This window comes from Ursus americanus, chromosome 5 (genome assembly GCF_024610735.1).
Source record: "Ursus americanus isolate L20-20 chromosome 5, mUrsAme1.1.p, whole genome shotgun sequence".
In the NCBI taxonomy this organism is placed as follows: Eukaryota; Metazoa; Chordata; class Mammalia; order Carnivora; family Ursidae; genus Ursus; species Ursus americanus.
Genome location: NC_142131.1, coordinates 42,635,097 through 42,661,908, shown reverse-complemented (window position 1 = coordinate 42,661,908; position 26,812 = coordinate 42,635,097). Strand labels below are relative to the sequence as shown.

The 26,812-nt window shown below is 37.6% G+C and overlaps 1 protein-coding gene across 14 annotated transcripts in view; it reads right to left on the bottom strand.

Moving 5' to 3' along the window:
- Positions 1 to 26,812, bottom strand: part of PDE4D (phosphodiesterase 4D) — a 1,386,129-nt gene that overhangs the window by 474,045 nt on the left and 885,272 nt on the right. Inside the window, exon 1 of one of the 14 annotated variants that reach the window (XM_087861890.1) lies at positions 14,285 to 17,758. The exons of the other annotated variants lie outside the window; for them this stretch is intronic. Coding sequence (XP_087718016.1) covers positions 14,285 to 14,358 — 74 coding nt within the window. The 5' untranslated portion in view covers positions 14,359 to 17,758. Of the gene's footprint in view, positions 1 to 14,284; positions 17,759 to 26,812 lie in introns of those variants that run through there. 14 annotated transcript variants of the gene reach the window in all.

The window sequence follows — 26,812 nt, the reverse complement described above, 5'->3', positions numbered from 1 at the left end:
ATCGTCATACAAACATATTACCAGTAACGTCCAAAGTCTAAATGTGATTTAAAAATATCAGCGATGAATATGAACAGCAAAGTATTCACCTTAAAATATGATAAAAATATAGAGGTTTTACATGCCTATATCAGTTTACATTTTGTTAGAAGAAGTTAATATTATTTTTGTACTTAGGCCACTAAATCTAGCATTTCAAAATTGTCAGTGAAGAGATCCCTAAAAGAACGATCCAGGCTTGGAAGTATTCAGCAACTCTATACCCTATTAATAATATTACTGAGATTAAAAAAAAAGTGGAGTCAACACTGATATTGACAAAAATCAGTCTACCACATCATCTAATAATAGGTTTCTGAACCTTCTAGGAAAATGATACATGGCATTAATTATGCATATTTGTGTTTAAATAAGAAAATACCGTTTAAGGATGAACAAAATCCTTAACGGTAGAGCTGGTAGACACGTGAGAGACTGTCTAGCTCAAACACCTTTCTCAGAGGAGGAAACTGAATTTTTAAGAGATTAAATAATTTGTGCAGGTAATACATGTCACAGGCAGGATAACGTCTCCTGTATTTTCCTCTGTATCATATCTAGCAAAGAGAAAAAAATCCTTGAGTTTGTGCCAATGTGGCAATGGAAACTGTTGTCATTGTGGTTACGAAAAACCGTTTGATAAAACCTTGAAGAATCAAACACCGAATGGTAACAAAGTAAATGTATATTAATGCGTACAATAGGACTTCATGAAGGATTATGACAGGTTCTTGCATCATTCTGAAGTTAGCTGTGAAAAGACAGGTTTAATGTCATAAAGAGAGACTGAGATTCATTTATAAAGGAAAACTTCTTGAAGTTAGTACGTTAGGACCAAGAAAGGTTATAAAAAGGGATAGACACCTACCTATTATTTAGTTACGCTAAATCACTGTTGAATTCAGAGAAAGGTCTATATACTAAAAAACAAACAAACAAACAAACAAACAAACAAACAAAAACATCAGCTTTTAGCATAGGCCATTGAGCCACAAGGCCAAGGAAAGTATATGCTTCAGTTCAGAATCCAGAGTCTAGTGCCACTGCTTGATAGGGGTTGGGAAGCTGTTACAAATTACCGAGGAACCCACTTTTGCAGGTGACCTGAAAAAAATGTGTTTTTTTTCTCCCCACAAGGACCTAGGTCTTCTTTTAGTAGCCTTGAAAACTGTGTTTGGAACTGGATTAATGAATTCAACTCAAGACTGAATGAATGAATCTGTGACTAAAACCAACTTTTTTTTTCAATCATTACTTTCATTGTTCAATAGACACAAATTAATGAACTGTAGCTTCATCATTTAACTAGCTATGTGACTTTGAGCAAGCTGTGGAACTTCTATGAATCCCAGTTTCCACATCAGTAAAACACTGATAATAATAAAAAGTATCTCAAAACATTATTATAAAAAGTGAGTTAAACATAAAGAGCTTAGAATAAGAGGGTACACACCTAATTCACTTTATAATGATATTTTTTAAAATCAGAAATTATCAAGGATTGCATACAGTCAGTCAAAATCACAGAGGCAGGTTAAAAATTCTAAACCAAATATTAGCAAATAAAGCAGCAACAAACACACTGGTGTGTGTAAACATATATGTGTATATATATGTATGTGTGAATAATATGGAAAGCTATAAACATTACAGGTTCTAATGATTTATGACATTGATAGATTAAAGGACAAAAACCATCAACATATCTCAATAAATGCTGAGAATCCTTCAGCAAAATTCAACAACCATTCATGATAAAACATTATAGCAAATTTGGCAGACAGGGAATTTACTAAAAGTGGGGAAATGTAGAAGCATGTCTTTTAAACTTAGAAACAAGAAAGTAATGCTTGCTATCTCTATTTCTATTTAACAATTTACTGAAAGTCTAGCTATCTCCTACTAACATCATCACCATCACCTGGGAGCATGTTAGAAATGCGGACTCTTGGGCTCTAACCCACTACTAGACCAGGATCTTCATATTAATATGATCTCCAGATGACTTACACACATTTTAAATTTTGAGAAGCACTGGCCTAACTGGGGTGGCAAGACAATATATGTTTTTTTTTTACAAATGGCATAAAATATAGAGTATAAAAATTGGAATGAAAGAAACAAATCTTTTTATTATTCACAGATGATATATGATTGTCTACATAGAATACCTGAGAGACTCGGAAGAAAAATTATTAGAAGTATAACAAAATTTAACAAATTTTCTGGATATTTGGAAAACATAAAAAAATTACTGGATTTGTATACAATTGCAGCAAGTATTTAAAAACGTATTTTGAAAATTATTGCCATTTTGCAATGACAACAGAAGCATACAGTGCAAACAAATAGAAGATGTGCAAGATCTTTAGAGCAAAATTTATAAAACTTACTGAAAAACACTAAAAAAGAACCAATGGGAAAATACCCCTAAATTATAGATAGAAATAGAATATCCTGAATATACCACTTTTTCTTAAATTGATCTAGAGATTCAATGAATTTCAAGTAATACCATAATAGTGAACTTCAGGGGATTTAATAAACTGATTCAAAAATGTTTTATGGTGGTGATAAAGGTAAAAAGAACAGCCAACGCACAACTGAAAAAAAAATGAGGCAAGGGGAATTCTTTCCCTGATACTCATTATTGTAATGCTGTAGAAATTAGGGCCATGGGGATTTGGAATAGAGATAGAAAAAAACAGGCAAATGAAACAGGATAGAAACCCCAGAAAGAACGCAGCAGGGTTAAGAAACAAGATCCATGTCAAAGGTAGTGCTACCAGTCAGTGGGAAATGATGAACTAGTCAATCAGTGGTTAGCCATGTGGAAAATGTATATAAAATTAGATTCTTTCTCACACCATACACAAAACTCCATTCAATATGTCTACTGACTTCAATGTAAAAGGCAGAACTTGAAAACTTTTTGAGAAATTCCTGCCAAAAAAGAAAAGACTCCGACTTCTCAAAAGCCTCTGATACTAACTTACTTAGAGAAGATATTGCCAGCACTTACCATCAACAACGAATTGCAGACTATATAAAGAATCCTAAAAATTGATCAGAAAAAGACAGCTCAGGAGAAAAATGGGCAAAAGACTTGGGTAAGACTTTTATGGCAGAGGAAACATGAATGACTAATAATCATACTTTTAAATGCTCAAGTTTATTAGTTATCAGAGAAACTAAAATTACTACGACAATTACTTTCATTTTATAACTAAAAGATTGAAAGACTATTTGACAAAAAAAGAATCACTTGAGAGAGCTTGGACAAACGGCCTATAACCACACATCCCACTTGCTCTAACACTCATAGAGAATCACTAAATGTTACACACACACCCACACACACACACACACAGCCACTCGAGGTTAAATTATGTTAACATTTCTTAAGTCACTTAAAAACTATTGTGTTGATTTTTCATCTAAAATATTAAATTCCTTTTCAGTGTTTGAACTTAATTGTTACTGGGAAATGAGAAAAATACTTTCTTAATTTAATATTGCTTATATTGTTTAGAAAGGGAAAAAATTGTAGGCCACGAGATTTTCTTATTTTAATATTATATCAATTCAAAGTGTACTACAGGAAATGCATTTCATGCATTCATACTCTTTGAAAATCTCTTTTTGTAGAAGAAGAAAACCAGGATTTTAACATAAATCACAATAAATGTTCTGATTGCAAAGGCCATTAAGAAAGGCAGGTCAAATTCACTAGTTTTTATGGATCAAATGCTTACTTTTACGCCACTTTTCAAACTGTGTTTCAGGCTCTGGGACTCATTTGCTGTGGTTTTATGAACTTGGACCACAATTTCCTGAGGGACTTAGCAGCATTCAGATACCGATTAACTGTATGACCTTGGGTAAGTAACTGTAACTTGCTGAATTTTGGTTCCTTGTGAGTTAAATGAGGCTTATAGGAGCACCTATCTCACGGGGTTGTGGTATTTATACGAGTTAAAACACACAAAGTGCTTAAGCAGTGTCTGGTACACAACAAGTGATCTATGAGTTTTAGCCATTGTTATTCATTTTATTCACATTTAATAATAGGTCAGGCTGCAGAGAATGCCATCAAAGCAACTGTCTTGTCAGACAATCTAAGTGGCTTTTGCTCTTGATAGTATTTTCTATTTAAAAGTTTCCAGTAGAAGTATAATGCTAACCCCATTTATAATAGCAAAACAGTACAACACAATCTTCCCTGACAACCAGAATACCTAAATATGTTAAATAAATTAATTATCTTTTATTTCTTACTTCCATTAATATTTCCATGAATGGCATCATCCCATTTTAGTCAGTATTTTTAGCTGATGTTTTCAAGCATTCAAATTAGATGTGTTGGAATTTGGCCCCAATTACCTCAAGATTTTGCTCGAGGGATTAATGTCTCTAACCAGATTAAATATACATGCATATTATTTTTACTAGTGACAACATAGTGATTTAGTTTTATAAGCCAAAATAATGTTTGCTCTCTACAATCACTCTTTAGTTTAAAAAAATATGCAGTCATACAGCATGCTTAGGTGCTTTTGCTGTCTGAATACTCAAACCCCATCCTTTATTGTATAGGTAAGTCAGGATGAAAATAACAAATGAATATTATTAACTCTGGTTACATCAGTGTTGGATGTGCAATTTGGTGGTTGCTTCGAAAGAGGGGGAGCAGGACATAATTACTCACATCAAGGATCTTTATCAGTTTAAGGAGACAGATCTAAAAGACCCCAAACAACAGTAAGCCATACCAAATAGTTTCAGGTCAACCTCTGATAGTGTACAGGGGTCTAATAAAAAAGAAGAGAGAAAGAGGTGAGGAGGGCAGTAGTCAAGGAAGGTTTCATGGATGAAGTGGGAATTGCAATGGCCCTTGAAGAAAAACAGAATTTGTGTAGGTCAGTTACCCCAGACTTTAGGCATTAGACCACTAGCTTCATATTTTGCCATATCCACATTTCTACTTCATGATTTTTGTTGTATCTTGAGTTTTCCCATGCCATTATTTATTTTTAAACTTCTGAAACAGAAAATATTTTGAAAACCCTAAATATTGTTAGCTGCTGGGAAACTTTACAGTGCTATCATAAATGGAAAGTCAATATCTCTTGCCATAAAAAGAGGAAGGTATTTGAAAATAAGTACAATGTAAACAGAACAACCTTATTAGTTTTTATACAGAGAATGTTGCCTTTCAAAGGCTCTGGGCTAGAGGCCAGTTTTGTCTTTGTTTAAAAGAGATATTAAGCAGATATTAAGAGGCGTTGGGGACTTAGTGACACTAACATAAGACTTTTTCTAATCCTTCCTTCCTTCCTACCATCCTTCTTCTTTCCCTCTCTTCTTTCCAAACTTCCTCCTTCTCTGCTTCCCTTTCTCTTTCAGTCCCCCCTTACCTTTCCTTTCTCCCTCCCTCCCTCCCCTTCCTTCCTTCCTTCCTTCCTTCCTTCCTTCCTTCCTTCCTTCCTTCCTTCCTTCCTTCCTTCTCTCCCTCCCTCCCTCCCTCCCTCCCTCCTTTCCTTTCACATTTACTGAGCACATATTCTGTGCCAGGTATCATACTAGGCAATGGTGAACAAACAGACAAAAGTCCTTGCTTTCACTGAGCTTATATTTTCATTGGAGGAGTATAGTTAATAAATAAAGAAACAAGAAAAGGTATAGTAGATCATAGGTACTGTGAAGAAAAGTAGAGCAGGGAGTTTGATGGTGGCAGGAATAACATAGAAAGGCAGGATTCACTGTTAAAGTGACAAATGAGCAGCGATTTGAAGGACAAGATGGGATCAGCCATGCAGATACTTAAAGGAAGAGATTACCCAGCAGTGGGAACAGTAAGTAAGCATCAAGGTTGTGATGCAGAATATGCCTGGTATGTTCAAGGAACAGCAACAAAGACAGAGTGGTGGAAGTGAGGGGTGATGGGAGAGTGGCTTGATATGAATTTGGATCACTGGCAAGTGGATGGTAGAGATCAGATCATACTGACCTTTCAAAGTCACCACAAGAACATTGACTTTGACTCTAAATGATATGGGAAGCCATCGGATTGCTTTGAGCAGAAAGTGATGCAATATAAGCTAATTACTGGTTTTGTGGAGTAACTCCACTGTGTAGAGATTGGACTGGAAGGCGCAAGAGTCTAAGTAAGGAAATTGGTTATGGGGGTATTGCAATAATCTAAGAGACAGATGACAGAATATTGAGTCCTGAGGGAAGCACTGGAAATAGTCAGAAATATTGGATTCGTAGGGCAAAGTGAACCCATTATCTCCCTCCCTCCCCCACAATATATATATATATATATATATATATATATATATATATATATATATATATATATATATATATATATATATATAATTTACAGATATATATATTTATAAATATATATATATTATTTATAGATAATATATATATATATATTTTTAAACCCTCTATTTCAGCACTGATGTATTAATAGGTCTATTTTCCCTATCCCATGACTGTTGCCAGGGACCAGCCATCATGCCTTATTCATCTGTAATCCTTAGTCCTGACCACACTGCTTGACAAAGGTGCTTCAGAGGTTTGTAGAACTGAATTTCAAATGAGTGGCATAATGAAAGGCACAGAGGCAAAAAGGGTCACAGTAGGTATTTGGGACAAGACCCAAGTGGGAAGAGGCAAGACAGCATGAGCACTGGGGAAAAGTGCCTTACAGAGAAACCGAGGCTCACAGAGAATGTGTTTTACACAAAAGAAGGAGAACTAAGAGGAGCATAGAGAAAAGTAGATTTAAAATGATGGAAAAGAGGAACAGTTTCAGAGAAACTTTCATTCAAGGAAAAATGTAATACGGGTAAAGAGGCATAAATGGGTTCAGGATTTAGTACACAGCTTTTCCTTTTAAACTAGTAAAACCCTCTGAAAAAAAGAACAGTTCATAACCGATGAGATACACACACACACACACACACACACACACACACACGTATATATGTGAAACTCCTCAATTTCAAAGACTGGCATGGAATTGCTCCTTTAGATATACAAGGAACCTTCCATTCCTGAGGTATATTTACAGCTATGCTGGCATCATGAGGGTTCACCAAAGTTAACTAGGCGTATTTCAAGGGATCCAAGGGAACAACAGGGGATCATGCCTATAAAAATCTCCACTGAAAAATAAGACTAATGGGAACTAAGTAGGACAGGGTCAGCAACAATGAATGATATGCAGCCGAGAAGGAAGAAAGAGCAGAGGCATGGGAATCAGGAGGAAAGGTGGCTGGAGGGAGCAGAAAGTGCCTTGACTTTACATAAATGCATTCCTGGCATTGAATCAGGGAGATTTGGCCGATACTGCATGGGGCAACCAAGTCAGAATAAAAGGAGAAATACATGCATAAGTGTCCCATCTCTTGCTTATAGCATGGGGAACCCAAGCCTGGCATGGAGGAGAGACAGGGCCAACAATCATTTTACAGGTAAAAGACAATGGACTCTGTTTCCTAATGCAGCTCATCTTTATCCCTTGCCCTTACTATAGACATGACTTCCTAATTGGCCTTGCACATCTACACTTGCCCCCCCCCCCCCGCACTCCATTCTTCACCAGCCAACCACAATGGCCTCTGAGCGTTCCTTGACTACCAAGTCCTATATAATCTGGCTCTACCTCATTTCCTACCAACTCCACCTTTTCCCACTCCCCACCCCTCCCAATAACATAACCTCCTGACAAATTTTAGAAAAGTTACCTGTTCTAACACCAGAACCTGCCTCTTTCCCACCCTCCTCTATGACTACATTTATGTTCTCCACTTACCTCATCCTGAGCCACCCCCCTTCTCTGTTATAATATTTGATTCACTTGTAATTCCACATCTGTCTTCCCCAGAAGGTAGAAAAGTAAGCACTTAAATATTTGTTAGCCACTGAAGGTTGAATGTTCACTACTGATGACCATGAAGATATGAAGACAGTATCTGATCGTTTATTGAAAATGTAGAAGCTTTTACGTTAATTTACATTTCAGATAAGGTGCAGCTGGCTCTCAGATACATTAAAAAGAGTGCTGAATGAATAGGAGCAAGCTTTCATTGAGATGAAAAGAAAAGGAAACTCAGGTTGAGAATTATTACAGAACATTGTATAATCTCCCATATTCACAAATTAAAAAAATAAAAACGGTACAATTTAACCAAAAAAAAAAAATTCATGTAAAGTATGTCTGAAAATGAATTCAGCTTCTCAGAGGAAAACAAAATTAAAATTTACCTGGAATAGTCATTGAATGGCTATCATTTAAATATTTGCTCTTGAACTAAGACTAAGTATGTAGAAATGTGAGAAAAAAATAAATTTAAAAGGGTATTTATTTGGAGTAGTTTTAAAGCAAGTCCTATGAGTCAAGGTCAATACTCATATATGTATGCTCAAGGGACTGGAGTGCACTTTATTCTCCTATAAACCCAAGTCTTAGATACAGTTGCTAGCCACACATAAACAGCTTCACTATTCACTGTTTCACACAAATAGCAATTGAGTAGCAAGAGAGGGTGATTCCCCAGTCCTGAGTTACTTCCCGGTGTGTATCCGATGTTTAATCTGCACATTTATTAACTCATTTAGGCTACCAGAGTAACTTTTCATGCACTGAAGATATAATTTGAGAAGACCATTTTATCTTCGAGAGACCTGGAGAAGTGGCCAAAAAGTTTAGCACTTGCTCTTATTAAAATGTAAATTCCAGGCAAAGAACCTCGTGGTCCAGCAAAGTTGCTTACGCCATTTGACATTAATGATCTACAGGATGTGATTTGAATATGTCTGCCATTTTCAGAATGCACATGGACAACTTTCTCAACTCACAGAGGGACTCTACTGCTACAGGGATGTATTCTGTTAACCTGAGCAAGAATTATCCTTAAAGGGGACAGAAAAGGTCAGAAGCAGAACACTGACTTTCCAACATTCACAAGGCATACGGTTTATAAGTATTTAGTCTCGAAAGAGAGCCTCTTCTATCATTGTTAATATGAATATTTATGAAGCACCATCAGTAGGCTTAACACTGTTCCTGTCCAATCAGTTTATAAATTTAATTAGTCATAAATGCAAATCCTCTAAATTGGGGTAGTTGGCTCTGAAATTGATGCCAACCAATACCATCGTCAGTGGCTCTCTATCTTTTGGCTCTTTCTCACTTGTTTTTCCCTTTTTTCCTTTTTCATTCATTTCACTCACTCCCACACACCCCTCCCTCACTTTTTTTTCTCACGGAAAAGATGTAAAAATTCAGGTGTACCTTTAAAAGCACAAATCTCGTGCTCAACACGAAACTTTAAAATATGTAACACTGTTTTATACTTGAAGATTAAGAACATGTTTTTTGAATATTTAAAGATGATCTAACACATATTTATACAGTTTTCAAGTATTAGTTTTGAACCATGAAAACATTTCTAGGATATTTAAACAAACTGATTTCTACATAGAGTTTTCCGTCTGTTTCCATTTGAATTTCACACATCTGGATTTCCAATACCATTTCTGAGAGTGCTCCCTATCTGTATTGGTTCTTTGCACAAGATTTCTTACAGGATTAGAGGATGTACCTTGTTTTGTGCTGTATTGTCTCTTGAAAGGCCTCAGCCGAATTACCAGTTGTATTACCATCATAGAGGATCACTCACTAATATAGAAAGTGGAAAAAAGTTGGCCCCTAAGAAAATTCACTGACTTTAATAAGCTGCTTTGTTAAAAAAAAAAAAAAATACACTTCTCTTGACTAAAAACAAACTACTCTTGCACTCACGAACATTTTCATTTTGAAGCACTATGAAAAACAGACGTATAGCCAAAATTCTCTATCATGGCTTCCTGTGCCCTTTGCTACACAGTAGCGCCTGTCGCTCTTGCTGAGGCACCAAGCTACTCATCTCCAGATAAACGTGTTCCAATAACGTCACAGGGCCAACAGTCTCACGGAAACTGACTGCACAGCTTCAGAAAAGGATATGCTGCAGCCTGATATACAAACCACAATGAGGCAATAAGGAGAAACTTCCTACCACTGTCAATATCAAAGAATGTTTCTCTTAAGCTCTCAAATCTCTATCTGGTTCTTTGCAGACAGCACTGATGACTTATAAGGACCAGGCAGGGAAAAACACAGAATGATGTCTACTCACCATTCCTGTGATGGTGTGATAAGAGAACACTGAAACTGAGAGCAATTGTTAAAAAAAAAAAAAAAAAAAAAAAAAGTGTATGTTTGCTTCAATGCATTTTTTTTCTCACCACTTTTATTTTAAAGTCAGGGAAAGTTAAACATTTATCTGTTCTTATTATTTATAACAGTTACTATTTCAGGAAGTTAGCTTATCTTGTTGCTGAATATCACAGGAAATCTGTATGTTGATCAGATTTTAAAAGGACCACAAGAATCTTTTCCCATTGCTTAATTTTATTTCTTAGTTTTCCTTTTCTGTTTACACAGCCTTTCCCCTGTTGATACATATTTTATTAATTTCTGTTTTTCACTACTACAAAGTATACTATGGGGAAATTTTTAATGAAAACTTTCTATTTTTCTTCTTACACCAAGATGAAAACTTATAAGAAAAAGTATGGAAAAGCAAAAATGTGAAAATATTTAGAAGTGTCTACAATCCTACTTACTCTGAATAATCACTGAACAGTTTGATGGTGTGTAAGAGTGTGTTCATACAGGAAACTTTACTCTGAGTACAAGCATATATGTAAATAAAGAAATTTACATATATGTAAATAAAAAACGCATCAACTTATAAAATTTAGATAGAACTGAACATACCTTCTATAAAGTGTTGATTTTTAATCCTGTGAGGCTTCTGAAGTATCTGAAACAGTATCCACTTTCTAGCAATATATTCACAGAGTTTGCATTTTTTAACCACCAAAGGAAAGTATATTATAGTAGGCCAAGAAAAGGTTATTTGAAAGTTATCCTCCTAACATTTGAGAGGACTTGCATAGATGAGGCTTGATGTACTTAATTTAAATGAGATAAAGTGAAATCTAACTTGAAATACTCAAGTATTTTTCACAAAGTAGAATCCAACCCCTTCTTATTCTTTAGAAAATGTTACAGGTTAATGAGTTAAGGTGTCTCCAACTGAAAGGAATAATGTTATGGCTTTGCTTCCAAATTTTATATAATTCCTCCTGCTTTGATTCTGCTGTCACAGACATTTAATTAGTAAGAGTCACTGCAGCAGGGGTTTGTCTATAATTTGATTGAGTCACCCATTTCTGAGTCATCAACTTCTGATTTGTTTTAAAATCAAATGAAAGATCAATCACCACGGGCTAGGAACTGAAAAGAATAAATCAATTATAGCCTTCTTTGATGCAACCCTAACTTCATTTGAACCTTCTATTTTGCTAACAAAAGTCAGAGTTTTATTCATTAAAAGGCATATCCTAAGTAAGCATCCTTCTGGTATATCTGAAACACCGAGTCCTCAATTCATCCTTTGTTATTAACCATCAACCACCATCCAGTCAGAGTCAATAATATTAACTGTGTACTTAAAGGTAAGCAAAACTGTAAAGAAAAAACAGAAGACCCTTGAAAATAGGAGTTTGTAATCTAATAGAGGGATTGCGATTAATTGACATGTCTAAGAACACACACACGTGTGCCAGGAAATAAATTCCTACTTAGTAACATCACTTACAAAGATCCTAACAGACATATGATTAAAGCTTATTTAAAGCAGATTAAGGGAGCAGTTACAGAATTTATTAAGGAGAAGGGTCTGGTTTGGGGAACAAATTTTATGACTTCAAGCTGAGAAGAATAGCTAATAGAATGCATGATAGGATCAGGATATAAAAAGAGCTTAATGGCCCCAAAGTAACAATATGGAGTTAAATAGGGACGCATTTGAAGTCCTGCCCTTTACTTAGAACAAAATCGTCTAATTGAGCAGCTACTAACAGGGAAGGAGATGGCTGCTAAGCTAAGCGTGTAAGGAGAAGTTTATGTCACACGGGACAACGATAGGATGCGGTAGTAAAAGAGTTGACGTTATTTAAAGTCCCATTCATTGATAGTGTCCCGGAATAGGTAAAAGAATAAAAGATAGTCTTTCTGATGCTCTGAGATACTTGGGTTACATCTGAAATAATTTGCCCATTTGTGGTCCACAAATTGAAAAGAAAGAGTGCTGTAAGATAGGAGATAATCTCAAGGGGAGTCACTAGGATACGAAAAGGACAATATAAGGGTTTTTAACTTAAGGAGTAGAACAGACCTTACGATTAAAGATAGAAAAGAGTGTCATGTGAAAGCTGAATTTCATTTGCCACGCTTCAGAAACAGGAGCATCCTTACTTGGAAGCTTCGTGGAGGCAGAAGTAGATTCAGTGAAAGCAAGAACAAGGCAACAACACAGAGCTGGCCGACAATGCATACAAACTGCCTGGGAGAAAGGTGAGTTCCCGGTGTGAGCACAAACAGGAAGATCAAGCACTGGCCTTTGAAAGATCAAGTAATAGCTTGCATTAGCTCTGAGCCAGAGGGCACTAGCTGCCTCCTGCAACCTGAAAATTCTGATTCAACAAGAAGTTTGTGCTCTTCTTCTCTTATCCTCTGTGTTTTCAATTTACCTTCCTCCAAACCAATTAAATGTCTACACCCTTCAACTTAAGCTGTTACATCTTTAAAAACGTGAGCCAATTTAAGGTTTTGAAATCTAAACAATAAGCATCCAGAAGGTTTGCTAATGTCTCAGCAAGCCTTAAACTACCGACTTCTGTGTACCTATCCCCAGAACTGTAAGACACTAAAGCTCCCCTTGACAAGAAAAGCTTCTCAAAATATATGCTAGAGCACTGAATTCAGAATGATGTGAGATCATGTGCGCCTGCCAAGCTCTAAACAACACAAAATACTTCAGAGCAAGATTCATAATCAGAGTTCCAGGTACTGCCTCAGTGCGGTCCTTTTTACACTTACTGTGTATATGGATCACCTGGGATCTTGTTAAACTGCAAACTGTGACCTGGTAGGTCGGGTCAAATATACATTTCTCCCAGTTTCCCAGGTGCTGCTCAGGATTCTGGTCCATGGGCTACACTTTGAGTAACAAGGTAAGGCAATATCATTGCAGAGTGTCTATTTTTATACCAGTAATTATCTCGACATTTATTTGCTGTATATGTTAATATTTCTACTGATGGAGATCATAGAATTTCTATTCTCTTCCTTTGAAAATTAAAATAAATGCTATCATGAAACAATAAGAACCAGACACCCAGTTCTTCTTTTTTCCCAGGTACTTAAAGAGGATAACTATACCAAACCATTGACTTGGTCTCTACAATCAGATTCCTTCAAAGTACCAACAGACAATTCCATCAAGATTAATGACCAATTGTCACGCTGAATGAGCAGTCTGATTTTATTTTTATTTATTTAGTATGTGAGACAGTCTATGATAATAAAATAATTACAATAGCTTTTTCCCCCAGGCACTCAATTTATTGTAGCAACAATTCAGATATTGTCTGAAATGCCTTTGTAGTGCTATAAACAGTTGATTGATAATCATGTTTAGTAAATAGTCCCAAGGGACTCAAGTCTGAGGGTCCCCAAGTTGTTTGCTTTAGAACAAGTTTTAATAGCTTTTCTTTTAATGCTGTGCAAATCAAATAGTATTGAATTTTTTCATGTATTCTCCAGAAAATACGAAAAAGTAACCATGTTATTTAAGCCGGGATGTTTACTTCCTTACAGAAACATCAGAATATCGTCTTTTGAGTTTTGAGCTTCTATCTTAAACACATGGTCACTGGGGAAGCTGGGATGTCCTGAAATGGTAACTTCTCTCTTAATGTTGATATTCAGGATCCACTTATGTAGCTTCATTGTTTTAGGCTGAGAAAGTTTGGCCTCCTGTCCTCGGTCTGAAGTGTTCTTTCCCCTCCTTCACTGCCTTCAAGTTTTGACACAATGTCAATGTGGAAGGCTACTCTATCTAACATTGCATTCCCTCCCGATACACCCCTGACTGACTTCTCCTTAGCACTTATCCCCGATCCAAAACACACTACACTTCACTTATTTTTCTTGCATATTGTCTGTCTATTAGTTTTCTATTGCCGGTATGACAAATTACCACAAACACAGCAGCTTAACAATGAAAATTTATTATTTTATAGTTCTATAGGTTGAAAGTCTAACACTCACCGGCCTAAAATCAAGATGTTGGCAGGGCTGCATTCCTTCCTGGAGGCTCTCAGGGAGAATCTGTGTCTTTTCATTGGACAGATTCTAGAGGTCACTCACACTCCTTGGCTCATGGGCCCCTTCCTCCATCCTCAAAGCCACCGACACTGCATCTTTCTGACCCTTCTGGTGTCATCACATTTTTTCTTTCACTGTTACAAAGGAGTTTGTGCTTTTAAGGACTCGTGTGATTAGATCGGCCCACCAGTATAACCCAGGACAATCTACATCTCAAGGTCTCAATCACATCTGCAGAATCCCCTTTTCCATGTATGACAATGTATCCATAGGATCTGTCCATTAGGCAGTGAAATCTTTGTGGGGGCCATTATTCTGCGTACCATACCCCTCAATGTAATGCAAGCTCCATGAGGTCATGACATTTGTTTTGTTGTATCCTAAGCACCTAGAACAGCATCTTGCACATGGTATGTGCTCAATAAATATTTTTTCAATGAATGCATGAATGAAATCCAGATTTAGTTGGCAATATGAGCACATATTTGAAGTACCTGCTGGAACACAGGCCTTCACTAGCTGCATTTGAAGAGTGTATCACTTGAATTAAATAGACCTTATTAACCCGCATTTGAAAAATGAGGTGACCACTTTGTCCAATTCACAGAGTCAATATGATTTACATTGAAATGGTCTGAATATTCTTAAAGAGATGTAAAGGACTGCCACTATACTTTTTAAGTTAGTCTTAGTGCCTTTACCTCAAAAATATAAATTTCTGTGAGCTCAAAATATCAGCAATCCTGGTCAGAGGTTCTCTCCATCTTTGGAAAACTCCATCTAAGAGGCTAAAAAAGATACTTGGGAAGACCCTACAGTGAGCTGGTAACCTTCTTTGATTTCTCTTTCTGCTAGACAAGCCATTCTGAGGGCCATGCCCCCAGATCAAGCGCAGTGTACTTCTCCCATCTTTGGAGGGGTGGGATAGCAGGAGGTTACACGGTATCTCCAAACCTCAGTCTACTCCAGGCTTTTGACCAGTTTGAGCATATCAGTGAATTTCTCCAAGGCTCCTGTTCCCTACAGTTTATCATTCTCAGTCATATGTTACTGAAAGATGCTGGCAAATAGTACAAAGGTACACTACCAACCTTATGTTTTATTTCCCCAAGACATAACTAGGACATGATTTGTCCAACACACTCACTTCAGGTAATACTAGTATACGACCAGTAACAGAGTAAAGATAACATGGCAGCAAATACTGATAGAATTTTTTTTGATGAGTTTTTCAAAAAGAACAGGTAGAACTTTTACCATTTATTTGTAGAATATGTGTGCAAAGAAATGAGTCTCTCCAACTTTATTGAGAAAATTTGCCAATTTTAGTAAATTAAAAAAAAAATCCAATATGCCTTTTAAAAATAGAGGTTGCCTGGGACTCACATGCTTATATTTACTAGAAGAGTGAAAATCAAAATGTTTAAGATAGAGTCTTCTGTTGTTTCAAAAAAAATCTGTGATGCTAGATTAGAAAACATTTATTTTTCTCCAGGATTGATGTAATTAAACATACCAAAGTAGGCCAAAACAGCAACAACAGCAAAAGTCTTAAAAAAAAAAAAAAAAAAAAAAGATTTATTTATTTATTTTAGAGAGAAAGTGAGAGAGCACAAGCACGAGTGGAGGGAAGGACAAAGGGAGAGAGAGAGAGAGAGACAGAGAGAAGCAGACTCTCTGCTGAGCCAGACACGGGGCTTGAACTGAAGACCCTGAGACCATGACCTGAGCCAAAACCAAGAGTTGGATGCTTAACTGACTGAGCCACCGAGGGCCACCGAGGTGCCCACAACAGCAAAAAAAATCTTAATATAAATATGGCTTGCTTCTAGGGGTCTATGACTATATACAGATATGTGGAAACATTATGCTAATCACTGTGAGTCAACAGGTGTATGCATTGTAGTGAAAGCTCAACTGCTAAATTGTTAAAATAATCCAGTAATTCTCGAAATGGGGTCTCTAGACCAGCAACACCAGAACCACCTGGGACGTGTTGGATGAGCAAACTGGGGGCTCACCACAGATACAGGATGAGAAACTTTAGGGAGGGGGTCCAGCAGTTTGTGTTTCACTAGCCCCTTCTGATGCTCACTAAGGTCAGAGAAACCCTTGGCTGAAGTCACAATGAATGCCTTTTTATTTTATTCCAAAAATGTTGTGTCTTATTGTTTGACACAGTAGTCTTGGTTGATGGTATGTACAGAAAAGCACAACTGCTTGTTAAAGGGTGAAAATTGGAGTCAATGATTAGCTGTTTGGGCTAAATTATATCTAAATCACGTGGGCAGAGTATTTTGAAAGCTGAATATTTGAATCCACTGAAAATATGATAGGACCGCCCCATAATCCAAATCTAAAAGCCTCATTTACTCTACAACAGTTAACAAAAATCACTCATGCAAAAAAGCACTATATATTGTATTAAGAAATTCTTCTCTCGTTCTTTAGACATATTTTCCAGATTGATTTTCTCTCTGAACAAGAATCTAGGGGTGAAACATGAAAAGCAAAACCAAACAAATAAAATTCTATCATATGCAACCCTATTTTAAAGTCTCCGCGGTCTTAAAAAATACGGGTATTTTCCTTTGTGAGTTAAATAAGCACAAAACACATATATTGTGGTGTTTTTTGTTTGTTTTTTAAGGATTTAATTAACTAACTAATTAATTAATTTAGAGAGTGGAGCAGAGGGAGGGGCAGAGGGAGAGGGAAAGAGAGAATCCCAAGCAGATTCTTTGCCCCCAAGGGCAGAGCCCCCACTCAGGGCTTGATCACACCACACCAGAGATAAATGACCTGAGCTGAAGAAGTCAAGAGTCCCTCACTTAGCCAACTGGGCCACCCAGGCGCCCCACAAACCCACATATACTGTCTTGTCTATAGTTTTAGTTGAGTAACCAAAAATATCATTTTAGTTACATAACATTTGCTATAATAAAGGTGGAGCCAAAGTGCTAAGAGAACCCAGAGCACGTAGCAGCTAATTATTCCTGGAGAACCAGTGACAGCGGCCCAGAAGAGGCACTACTGAACTGTTGGATGATGAATTTCCAGGGTACAGACTGGGACTGAAGACTTTTCCCACAAAACTTGTTTGTCATGAAGTAGTGGGGTGATCTGCCAGCAGTGGAGTTGTGCCATGCAAGGACTTCGTGTGAGTTCAGGGGTTTTTTTGAAGGCAGCGGAGAGCCAATGAGAGTTTCTAGGCAGTGAATTTACATAACACAGTCTCTTGTTCGGGAGATTGGTTCTGAGCTCTGGACTGAATCTCACATAGAATGTTGTCAGAGAATCCTGGCAACTTCTAACTTGACAGAAGGCCAGGCCCTCGCAGGAGTGATGAAGATAAAGGCAAGAACTTCAGAGGCCTTTGAGCTGGGTGTGAATGTAATGGCTGGGGCCGGGGGGGGGGGGGGGGGGGGGGGAGACAAGGTGGAATTTTAAACTTAAGTGTTTCTTAATACTAGGTGTGATGCTTATTTTTGCATTTGTTTTTCATGCAAATTGTTGGAAGCCAAAAAAGGCTTTTATGCTTAGATTGCAATGGGGGTGGGGGTGGAGCACTCCTCTCATGTATCCAGCTGGTTCAAATGATCACTCTTCAAAATGACAGGAACAGGTGGAAAGCAGTAACATGGGGAAGCAGAGCAGGTGTGGTGGAAGCATTACTTAACCAGCACTTCTGTGAGTGGAGCTTAGTGAGTCTTTGTAGTGGTGGAATCACTGGAGGAGTTAAATCTGCTGCCTCCTGGGGCCTTTCCCCTGAAATTCTCTTGTCATTGGTCCAGGTATCTGGCCTGAGCATGAGATTTTTAAAAGTTCCACAAATGATTTAAGGTGCTTGAGAAATATTGCTTGAAAATATAAGTGAAGGCTTTTTCAGTTAGATAATGTAGCTTTAAACTTTCATTCTGTTGATTTGCCTAATAATCTGTTGTGATGCTAATGAAACAAGAGTGTCATCTATTTACCTCCTAGCGATGATGCAAAAGCAAATAGGATAATATGTGTAAAAGTACACTGAGCTGCTATTTGTTTAGGGCCTATTATCAGCATCAGTGTTTCAAAAACTTCTGATGGGGGCGTAAATACTTACATAAATCATTGGGAAAAATACAACAAAAGAGCATACTTCCTTCACTTCTATCTTTAACACATAGGCTATAAAGTGTTCATAAACACTATCTGCCACAACTTATAATAAATATGTCCTTTTTATTGACATAAGATGATTGGATATATTTTTAAAAGGCATCAGAGAGGCTATAAATGCAAACTGAATATTAACACTCATCTTTGGGGGGGTTCACTTTTCTTTACAAAATCTTAAATGACAGATCCCACAGATCCTAAAGTCTCTCTAAGTTGACTTTGCTTTGCACATACTTGATACTCAAAAAGATTCTGTAAGTCTTGAATAACAAAGGCGCATGTGCAGTGTTAATAGATTATCCTAACCTTGCATTGTTTGGGGCTGGGTTGTGCTGAAGAAATTGATCTCTTACAAGCCTTAAGGAATAGTGACCAAAACATACTAGCATGAAAATCTGGGCAAAGATGTAACTACAACACTCTTAAATAATTAAAATGCCTAAAACAAGGAATGAAAATATTTCTTAAGGGCACTGAGGTAAATAATAATTTTAAAAATCATTAGAAGAAAGAAGTCATACAGAAAAAGTAGAAAACAATGTTGGGAGTCCAAAAAGAATAGAATAGAATAGAATAGAATAGAATAGAATAGAATAGAATAGAATAGAATAGAACAGAATAGAATAGAAATATAAAAGAGGCAATGTCAAAATACAGGGCTCAGTGGATTATATTTTTAAAATAATAAGGATACTAAACAAAAGAATAGATCATGGTAATTCTGGATGTGGAAACTGAAGTAATAGCAAGTACATTTAAATTTTTTTTCTTTTTTTTAAAGATTTTATTTATTTATTTGACAGAGATAGAGACAGCCAGTGAGAGAGGGAACACAAGCAGGGGGAGTGGGAGAGGAAGAAGCAGGCTCCCAGCGGGGGAGCCTGATGTGGGGCTCGATCCCAGAACACTGGGATCACGCCCTGAGCAGAAGGCAGACGCTTAACGACTGAGCCACCCAGGCACCCCTACATTTAAAATTTTTATCTGTAATCTGTGATTAGAAAGGATAGTTCTTACCTACTCTTAAAGCTTTTCAACGTGAATATTGGTACTTCCCAGGTCAGGATCCAATTCAGCTCTCTCGACTCCATGTATTTATAATATTTAACTCCTCCCACTTCTTCAACTCTCAGATTTCAGCTTAGAAATATGGCTTATTTCTAAAGATTTAATCCCACTTATTCCACTTGCAGGCTTTTAAAAATGAACTTTCTTTTCTTTTTAGTATGAGGTTTACCGTGCCCCTACTGCAGTGAATGACATTATGAAAAAACACATAATTCTGTAGTCCTGTATTCTCTGTGAATTAGCTCATCTAATTGTTTACCACCACAAATTTGGGACATCCTATATGAAGTAGGATCTCAGTTCTACATATAATACTGGTCCATATACGATGTTCAATATATAGTTAGTATATGAACCACTGTTAAGCTGCAATAAATATCCACCCCCAATTTAAACAGGCTTATCCTGAATTTGCAGAAGATTCAACATAGTTTATTGAATACTTAAGTATATATGTATGTGTATATGTAGTCACACACACATATACATATTTTACTGAATGGCTAAAGACAAAGTCATGATAGGACATGAGGATTAACATTGTCCTGGCTGGAATAAAGCATTTGTTAGTGAGAATAAGGGTTCTAATGACCAGAATTATGACAAAGAGATCAGGAAAAGAAAATGGGACTGCAGGAGATATACTTCAATAGTTTTGACCAGCTCCCAACCAGTGCAGTTTTAATCTACATTATGTATGAGCAGGAATTTTGTATTTCAAATAGAATTATTAATCAGAAAATTAATTATGAATCAGAAGAGGTTTACATGTAGTACATCGCAAGAGTAGGCTTAATTGTCTACTTAATAGACCAAAGTAATGCAGGTGTTAAAAAGAATTTTTCACAGGAAATATATTCTCCGTGCTTCCCTACTTTTTCTAATTTGGTTCCTTGCAAACAGTAAGATTTTACTATTCTAAATTTTGTTGAGGACACTTGTTCTTATTATTCTGAAGGCTAGTTGAAACTTATGTGTTTTTGTATTAATTTGTGAGGCAACTTGTGGTTTCTCAAAAATAAAATAACTTCAAAAGTTCCAACATTATGGAGAGAATTTTATATAAAATTTTAGAGTAATTAATAATTTACATGAGTTTTTTTTTTCTTTTTAGTTTTTGACAGTCATTACTTGTACATGCAATTACTCAGTAAATAAGAGGCCCTCAAGATCTTTTTTCACATGACAAAGCTTCTAACATTCAAAATTAAATATTTTATGTGAAAATGCACTGTTACAACAAAGTTATAAAACTAAAGGACAGTTGTGTGATAACCGTAATTCCTCTTTCTCAAAATAAGAATACTTCTTTTGCTCTTTAGCTGTTATATTCACCTGTTCATTTTCTAGTATTGCTGGCACCAAGCAACAAATCTATAGCAGATGTATTTATATTTTACTCTTACAGGGAAATGATCTGTGATGTAAATGAGGATAAACATATTTAAATTGGGGTTAGACCATTCCAGTTCTCTCCTATTTTCCATTGTTGAAATAAAATACCAACTGAAAGGTAATATATATCGTTGGTTAGTAAGCATGTTTCACTGAGTAAACCAAACTGCTTCCTAGAATGTCTTACAGAAAAATTCCACACTCTAAAATTCACTTAGCACTTACAACTGGCAGCTAAAGTAGTGCCTAATCACTATGGGAACAATGAAGGACATAAAGAAATTTCTTTGGTTTAAGCTTCTCCACAATAAAGCATGGAAAGCATTTATGAGGACCGAGTAGCCTAAGAGAGGAGCCCAGATCACTTTTGTGTTCCAGGCCTACATTGCATTTCCAACAGCTGATCTGTCATGGGCAACCACAGAACACTCAGACGGGAGCATGTCCAAACGGAACTGTCATTTCACTCTAGAACCTGTGGGGTCCGCTTCTCGCTCCCTTCCATACCTAATAAATCACCAGGTCCAGTGAATCCGCCTCCTGACTAGCTAATTTCTCAATCTTTTTACTTCTCTGCATCCTCACCCTGCTGCTGATCCAAGTGATGAATATTTGTCTGAATTATTACGACAGCGTCTCTACTGGTCTCCTTTCCTCCAACACCATGCTTCCCCAATTCAATCTCTATAGAGTGCAGCCCAAACCTACAGCTTCAAAGGCTTTCCATTTTGTTTGAATCCTTAGCATGGCTAGCGAGGCCTTTTTTCCCCCTCTTCCTTGTGTTCTTTTCCCCCTTCATCTCTATCTCTCTCCAGAACCCGTGTAGTCACCACCTGCCCCCATCTCCACCAGATGGGGCGATGGTCAGTCACTTGAGAGCTCTAAGAACTCATGCCTTAGTGCTTTGCATATGCTCTTCTCAGTCTGCCCTTGCTTCATTGGGCTAATTTCTACTCAGCCTAATTTCTAGCACCTCTTCCATAAATTCTTCGTCACCACCCCTTGCCCATGCCCTCAAGTCAAGAAGAGCTGCTCTCAGAGCATCTGCCTCATCTGAAAGTACTAGACTTCAGTTACTGCTTGTTTACGCATGTAGCTTTACCATTGGACCCCTGCCTTCACAAGAACCATGGCTGTGTCTGTCTTGCTCATTTGTGCATTAGAGTGAGAAGTTAGTGGCAGATGTTCCACAAATATCTGTGAAATGAATGAATCCGAATGGAGTTCTGTATAAATGCCTGGGGGTTCAGATTTCTGTTGATGCCCTTAGCTATCTGGTCAAAGTACTACAGGAAATAGTACATGATAATTAGCTGTCTGCCTTTAAAAAGTTACCTCCCTGCTACAAAGTTTCACCACTCTGCCCCCTCTCCCCCACTGCCCTCCCAAATCCAATAACTGGCTTGATTTAAATCTATTTGACTTCTTTCAGGCTTGGTAAGAACTGTAGCAACCATCGTTATATTTAAGAAAATTAAATTACTAATATCGGTCTACCCATTTCTCCAAGAAAATGAAATTACTTCTCTACAGAATTAAAACACCATTTCCTTGAACTTGATGAAGCAGCCAATTTTCTATTGTGTTTCCTGCCTCAAAAAAGAATGTGTCTAGACATAATATTAGTGCAGTTTTTTCATGAGATACCCTTTCCACTAGAACAAACTCCATTATTCCTACACAATGACATAAATAGCTCACTGTACCTCTTTGCGTCTTAGTTTAAAAAAAAAAAAAAAAGTGAAAGAAATTCTAACTCCTATTTCCAAAGTAGAATCCTGCTTAAAAAACAAAACAACAACCACAAAACCCACTCTGGATTTATATACGTTTCTCCAAATTTCTAAATATTGCCATAATTCATTTTGAGAGGTGCTGAACAAGTTTGCCTTGTGGTATTCTTTGTAGTAACAGTTGTCAGACTTAAGCCTCAGAATCTCCTGGAGGGTTTTTTAAAACACGGTTTTCTGGGCACACCCCCAGTGTTTCTGATGCCTTAGACCTGAGACAGAACCAGAAAATTTGCATTTCTAACAAGTTCCCAGGTGACACCTATGCAGCTGGCCTGGAGACCACACTTGGAGATATTAACTCACACAAGCAACTCTCCCTACCTTTTTAAAATTTTTGGTCATCAGTGTCTAAACTGGTTTGGCTGCCTAAAAACGTGAACCGTACTCAGTGCTGAAACTTAACAGCACAAGGGCACATCATTTTCTTAAAAAGAAGAAGCCTCTTTGCAAGCATAAAAAATGAAATAGAAAAACAACCCAAAGTAGGGAGGTTTTACCTTCAACCACAAACATGTTTTGCCTCAGTTGTGATTTCTTTGTTCAGGAGCCAAGCTGGCAATTAAGCTGGCACAAGGAATAGGAGCCATGTGTTTAATATCACGATAGTGTAGCCCTTGTAAGCCCTGGAACAATGAGAGTCTGCACATAAGCTCATCCGAAGGATGTTCTAGTTCCTTCTCTTAATACCTAGATGGTGCTGCTCATTGAGTTCTCAGAGCCACAAAGGAAGGGGAAGATTTTCGATCCTGTCACATCCTCCCCCATTTAAACCATTTTACAGCCTTAACTTATAGAAGCAATCTTAATCCTCGTTAAATTGTAGAAATAATTGTGAAGTCCACCAACAAAGCGGCACTTTGGAATCTCTCTGCTGCGAAGACTCTCCATTACCTCCATTCCTCTGCAGTAGCACTGTGCTGAGAAGAGCAAGCTGAAAACCCTATCTTGAGCTGAGCTTGTTAGAAGGGTTATTTTTGTCTTACAGATTTTGTATTTTAATCGTCTTAGAATTTCTTAGGAAGTTCTAATTCTCATCAGTTCTGGCATAAGCTGAGTCAAATAAAGGGTCTCAGAATTTACAGAAAGTGATGCCCTTAGTTAGGGCTGCTGAAGAAATCAGACACACCATGGTGTGACCATTACAAGGCACTATGTAAGTTCCCCATGCTTCTCAAAGGTTCTTTCAGACTTGGGATCCTTGCCTTGTTCACTGCTATATCCCTGTGTTTTATATAAAGGACTTGATACATAATATTTATTGCCTGACTGGCTCTCACTATAAGCTTTACAGGCGGCACACAATAAAAATTAAGGAAATGTAGCATTGCACTGAAATTCATGAATTAAATGTTACCAAAACTGAGATTGCTCTTACAAATGAAAAAAATGAACCAGAAGATAGGTTGTGTTTTGTTTGTTTGTTTTTTAGAGAGGGAGAGAGAGATGGGGACATGCAGAGGGAAAGGGAGAGAGAGGATCTTAAGCAGACTCCATGCTCAGCCCAGAACCTGACACCTGGCTTCATCTCACAATCCTGAGATCAGGACGTGAGCCGAAATCAGGAGTCATATGCTTACCAACTGAGCCACCCAGGCACCTCAAAGATACCTTATTAGAATATAACCTCCTCTACCCCCCAGTCTACAAATATACCCATCACCAGATTTAGGGGCAAATGTTCAATATAAATACACATTTTCATTTCAGTACTTAAATCTCTGTTTCTGTATTTGGGAATTACCCAAACTAGTAACACTTTTTTCCCCCCACTTTAAATTGCCCGTCACTTTATAAATGGAAGGGAATTCCCCATGGGACCCCCCCCCCCCAACACACACCCTTTATATACGGAACACAGTTTTGGCTAAATCCTTTTCAGTGGTGTAGGAAGAGCATATATTTATTAGGTAGACAAATGTGATGACCATTTCTCTTTTAACACCAATGGTTTCCTCAAGGCTTCTTCACCATTTTATAGTTAGTTATATCAGTTTATCTATCTTTACAGCCCCTCCCGTTGCAGCTAGCTCCTCTCTAGACTCAGCCTATCTGTGTTCATGAAAGAATCCAGCCAGGGAAGAATCCATTACAAGAACTTTAGGTGCAACTAGGTCATCCCACTCAGATATGGCCCTAGAGGTCAACTTCGACTGCTGGCTCCTTGGTAATCTACTCTTCCTCCCAGATTACTCAACCCCTGAGGTCTGCTTCACCGACACTACACCCTGCGTCAGATGTCCAAATTACGAGAGCCTCGGGCCACAAGACTTTATTGCCCTTTCTAGCTTTGGATCTCCTGTAACCCAATACCTCCTAATCCAAGCCAGACTCTCTTAGGCCCTTTGGATACTCCTCTTCTAATGAGTCATAAGCCAGTTCACCCAAGTCCCTTCTAGCACCTAAGTTTGATTTTTTTTTTCTGCCACGTTCTCATTTCTTTCCCAGTTCCTGTTGCTGAAATATCACTGAACCCCTCATGGGCACCCCAGATCCTGGTAAGGTACAGTGTTGCTGTCTTAAGTTCATTTTCAGGGTTGAGGGCATAGCAATGACTGGTCAGTTAGCACCCAACAAGCACACTGGACAGACAGGACAGAAACTGGGATGGAAGGAAGCCAGAGATAAGGCCCTAGGTGCTAAAGCATATTGCCACAGAATAATATAATTGGTAAATTCTCATATCCAGCAAGGACCAAAATCGATGTACTATTTTAGCACTCCCACAAGAATTCTCCTACGTCATTTCTGCACAGAGTTTTATTTTATGGAAAAGTTCCATGCTTTTTAACATACTATATCATCTCCTCATGCCAAGTAGTTTCACATTTTAAGAATTATAAAATGTACTCATCAAAAATTTTTGGCACACCATGTTCTATGTATTACATGTTTGTATATTTCAAAAATCCTGAACAAATCTCTCTCCTGAGGTTCTGTTTAAACTACAACCACCAGCACAGCAAAGTATGATAGAAACGCAGAACGACTCACATAACACTAGCACCTGACCCACAGGTACAATAGTTTGAAATTTTGTTGAAATACTTTGAAAATCAGCTGTGCAGTATATATGACCAAAGGCAGGCTAGAATATTTCCTTCTTCTGTACAGCATTAAAGCCTCAGAAATGAAATGTCCAAACCTCTTCTAGAAATAAAAATCAATTGAGAAGAGCAGCCCAGAAAGCATTAATGCAATCAGTCTGCATGATGCCAGCTAATTTACAATCCATGACAAGCAGAGCCAAGTGAGAGTTATTTACGTTTGTTCTTCTGGTATAATAGGAGGGATGAGAGTGAACAGGACCTGCTGAATCAGATCATGTTTGACTGAGGAGTGACAGAGGAGTTTTCTTCAATTAATTGCCAGCTGCATAACTTGAGCTAATGCCAGCTGGGCTTTCGTCATGAAGTGACACAAAAATAAATCACTCTGTACAGGGGTGCTGGCTGTGATGCAGTTAATTCATCCATCCAAAGCTGGAGGAGGGAGGGGGGCAGTGGTTATGCTACCTGAATTTTATGAGCATATTTTGGCAACTGTTTAAAAAATACTGAGCTCCTGTTAATTATTAAAGTGTCTAAATGGATCCATTTAGGCTCAAACACCTGGATGAACAGATTCTTAGAAGGGATGAACCAGAGAGGAGAGAAGTGGCCTGGTCAAGGTCATGTTGATTTCTTTCACCATTAGTGAAATCCATATTCACCTTCAAGTCACATGGCCAAGGGCAGGAACAGGCAAAGGGGTTTTATTAAGGGATATCCATATGAGGGAATTCGTGAGGAGGGGAAAAGTGACGACTCCAGTTACGTAAAGAAATCCAGTATAAGATTTCAAGGAGTCAAACGTCTGCTGGTACATTCAGAAGAGATTCACAGGCCCAGCTGCTGGGACTTTTCTAGCGAGATGCCTGTCCTGGTGGTCACAAGTCCATGTGTCTTCTGGCTGCCTCGCCACATTCCCGTCTGTCTGGATGGAAGAGTGCCCACCCACAAGCCAGACCTTTTCATTACGGGAAAGTTTCCGAGGTTCCATGTGTCAGGCAAACTTTGCT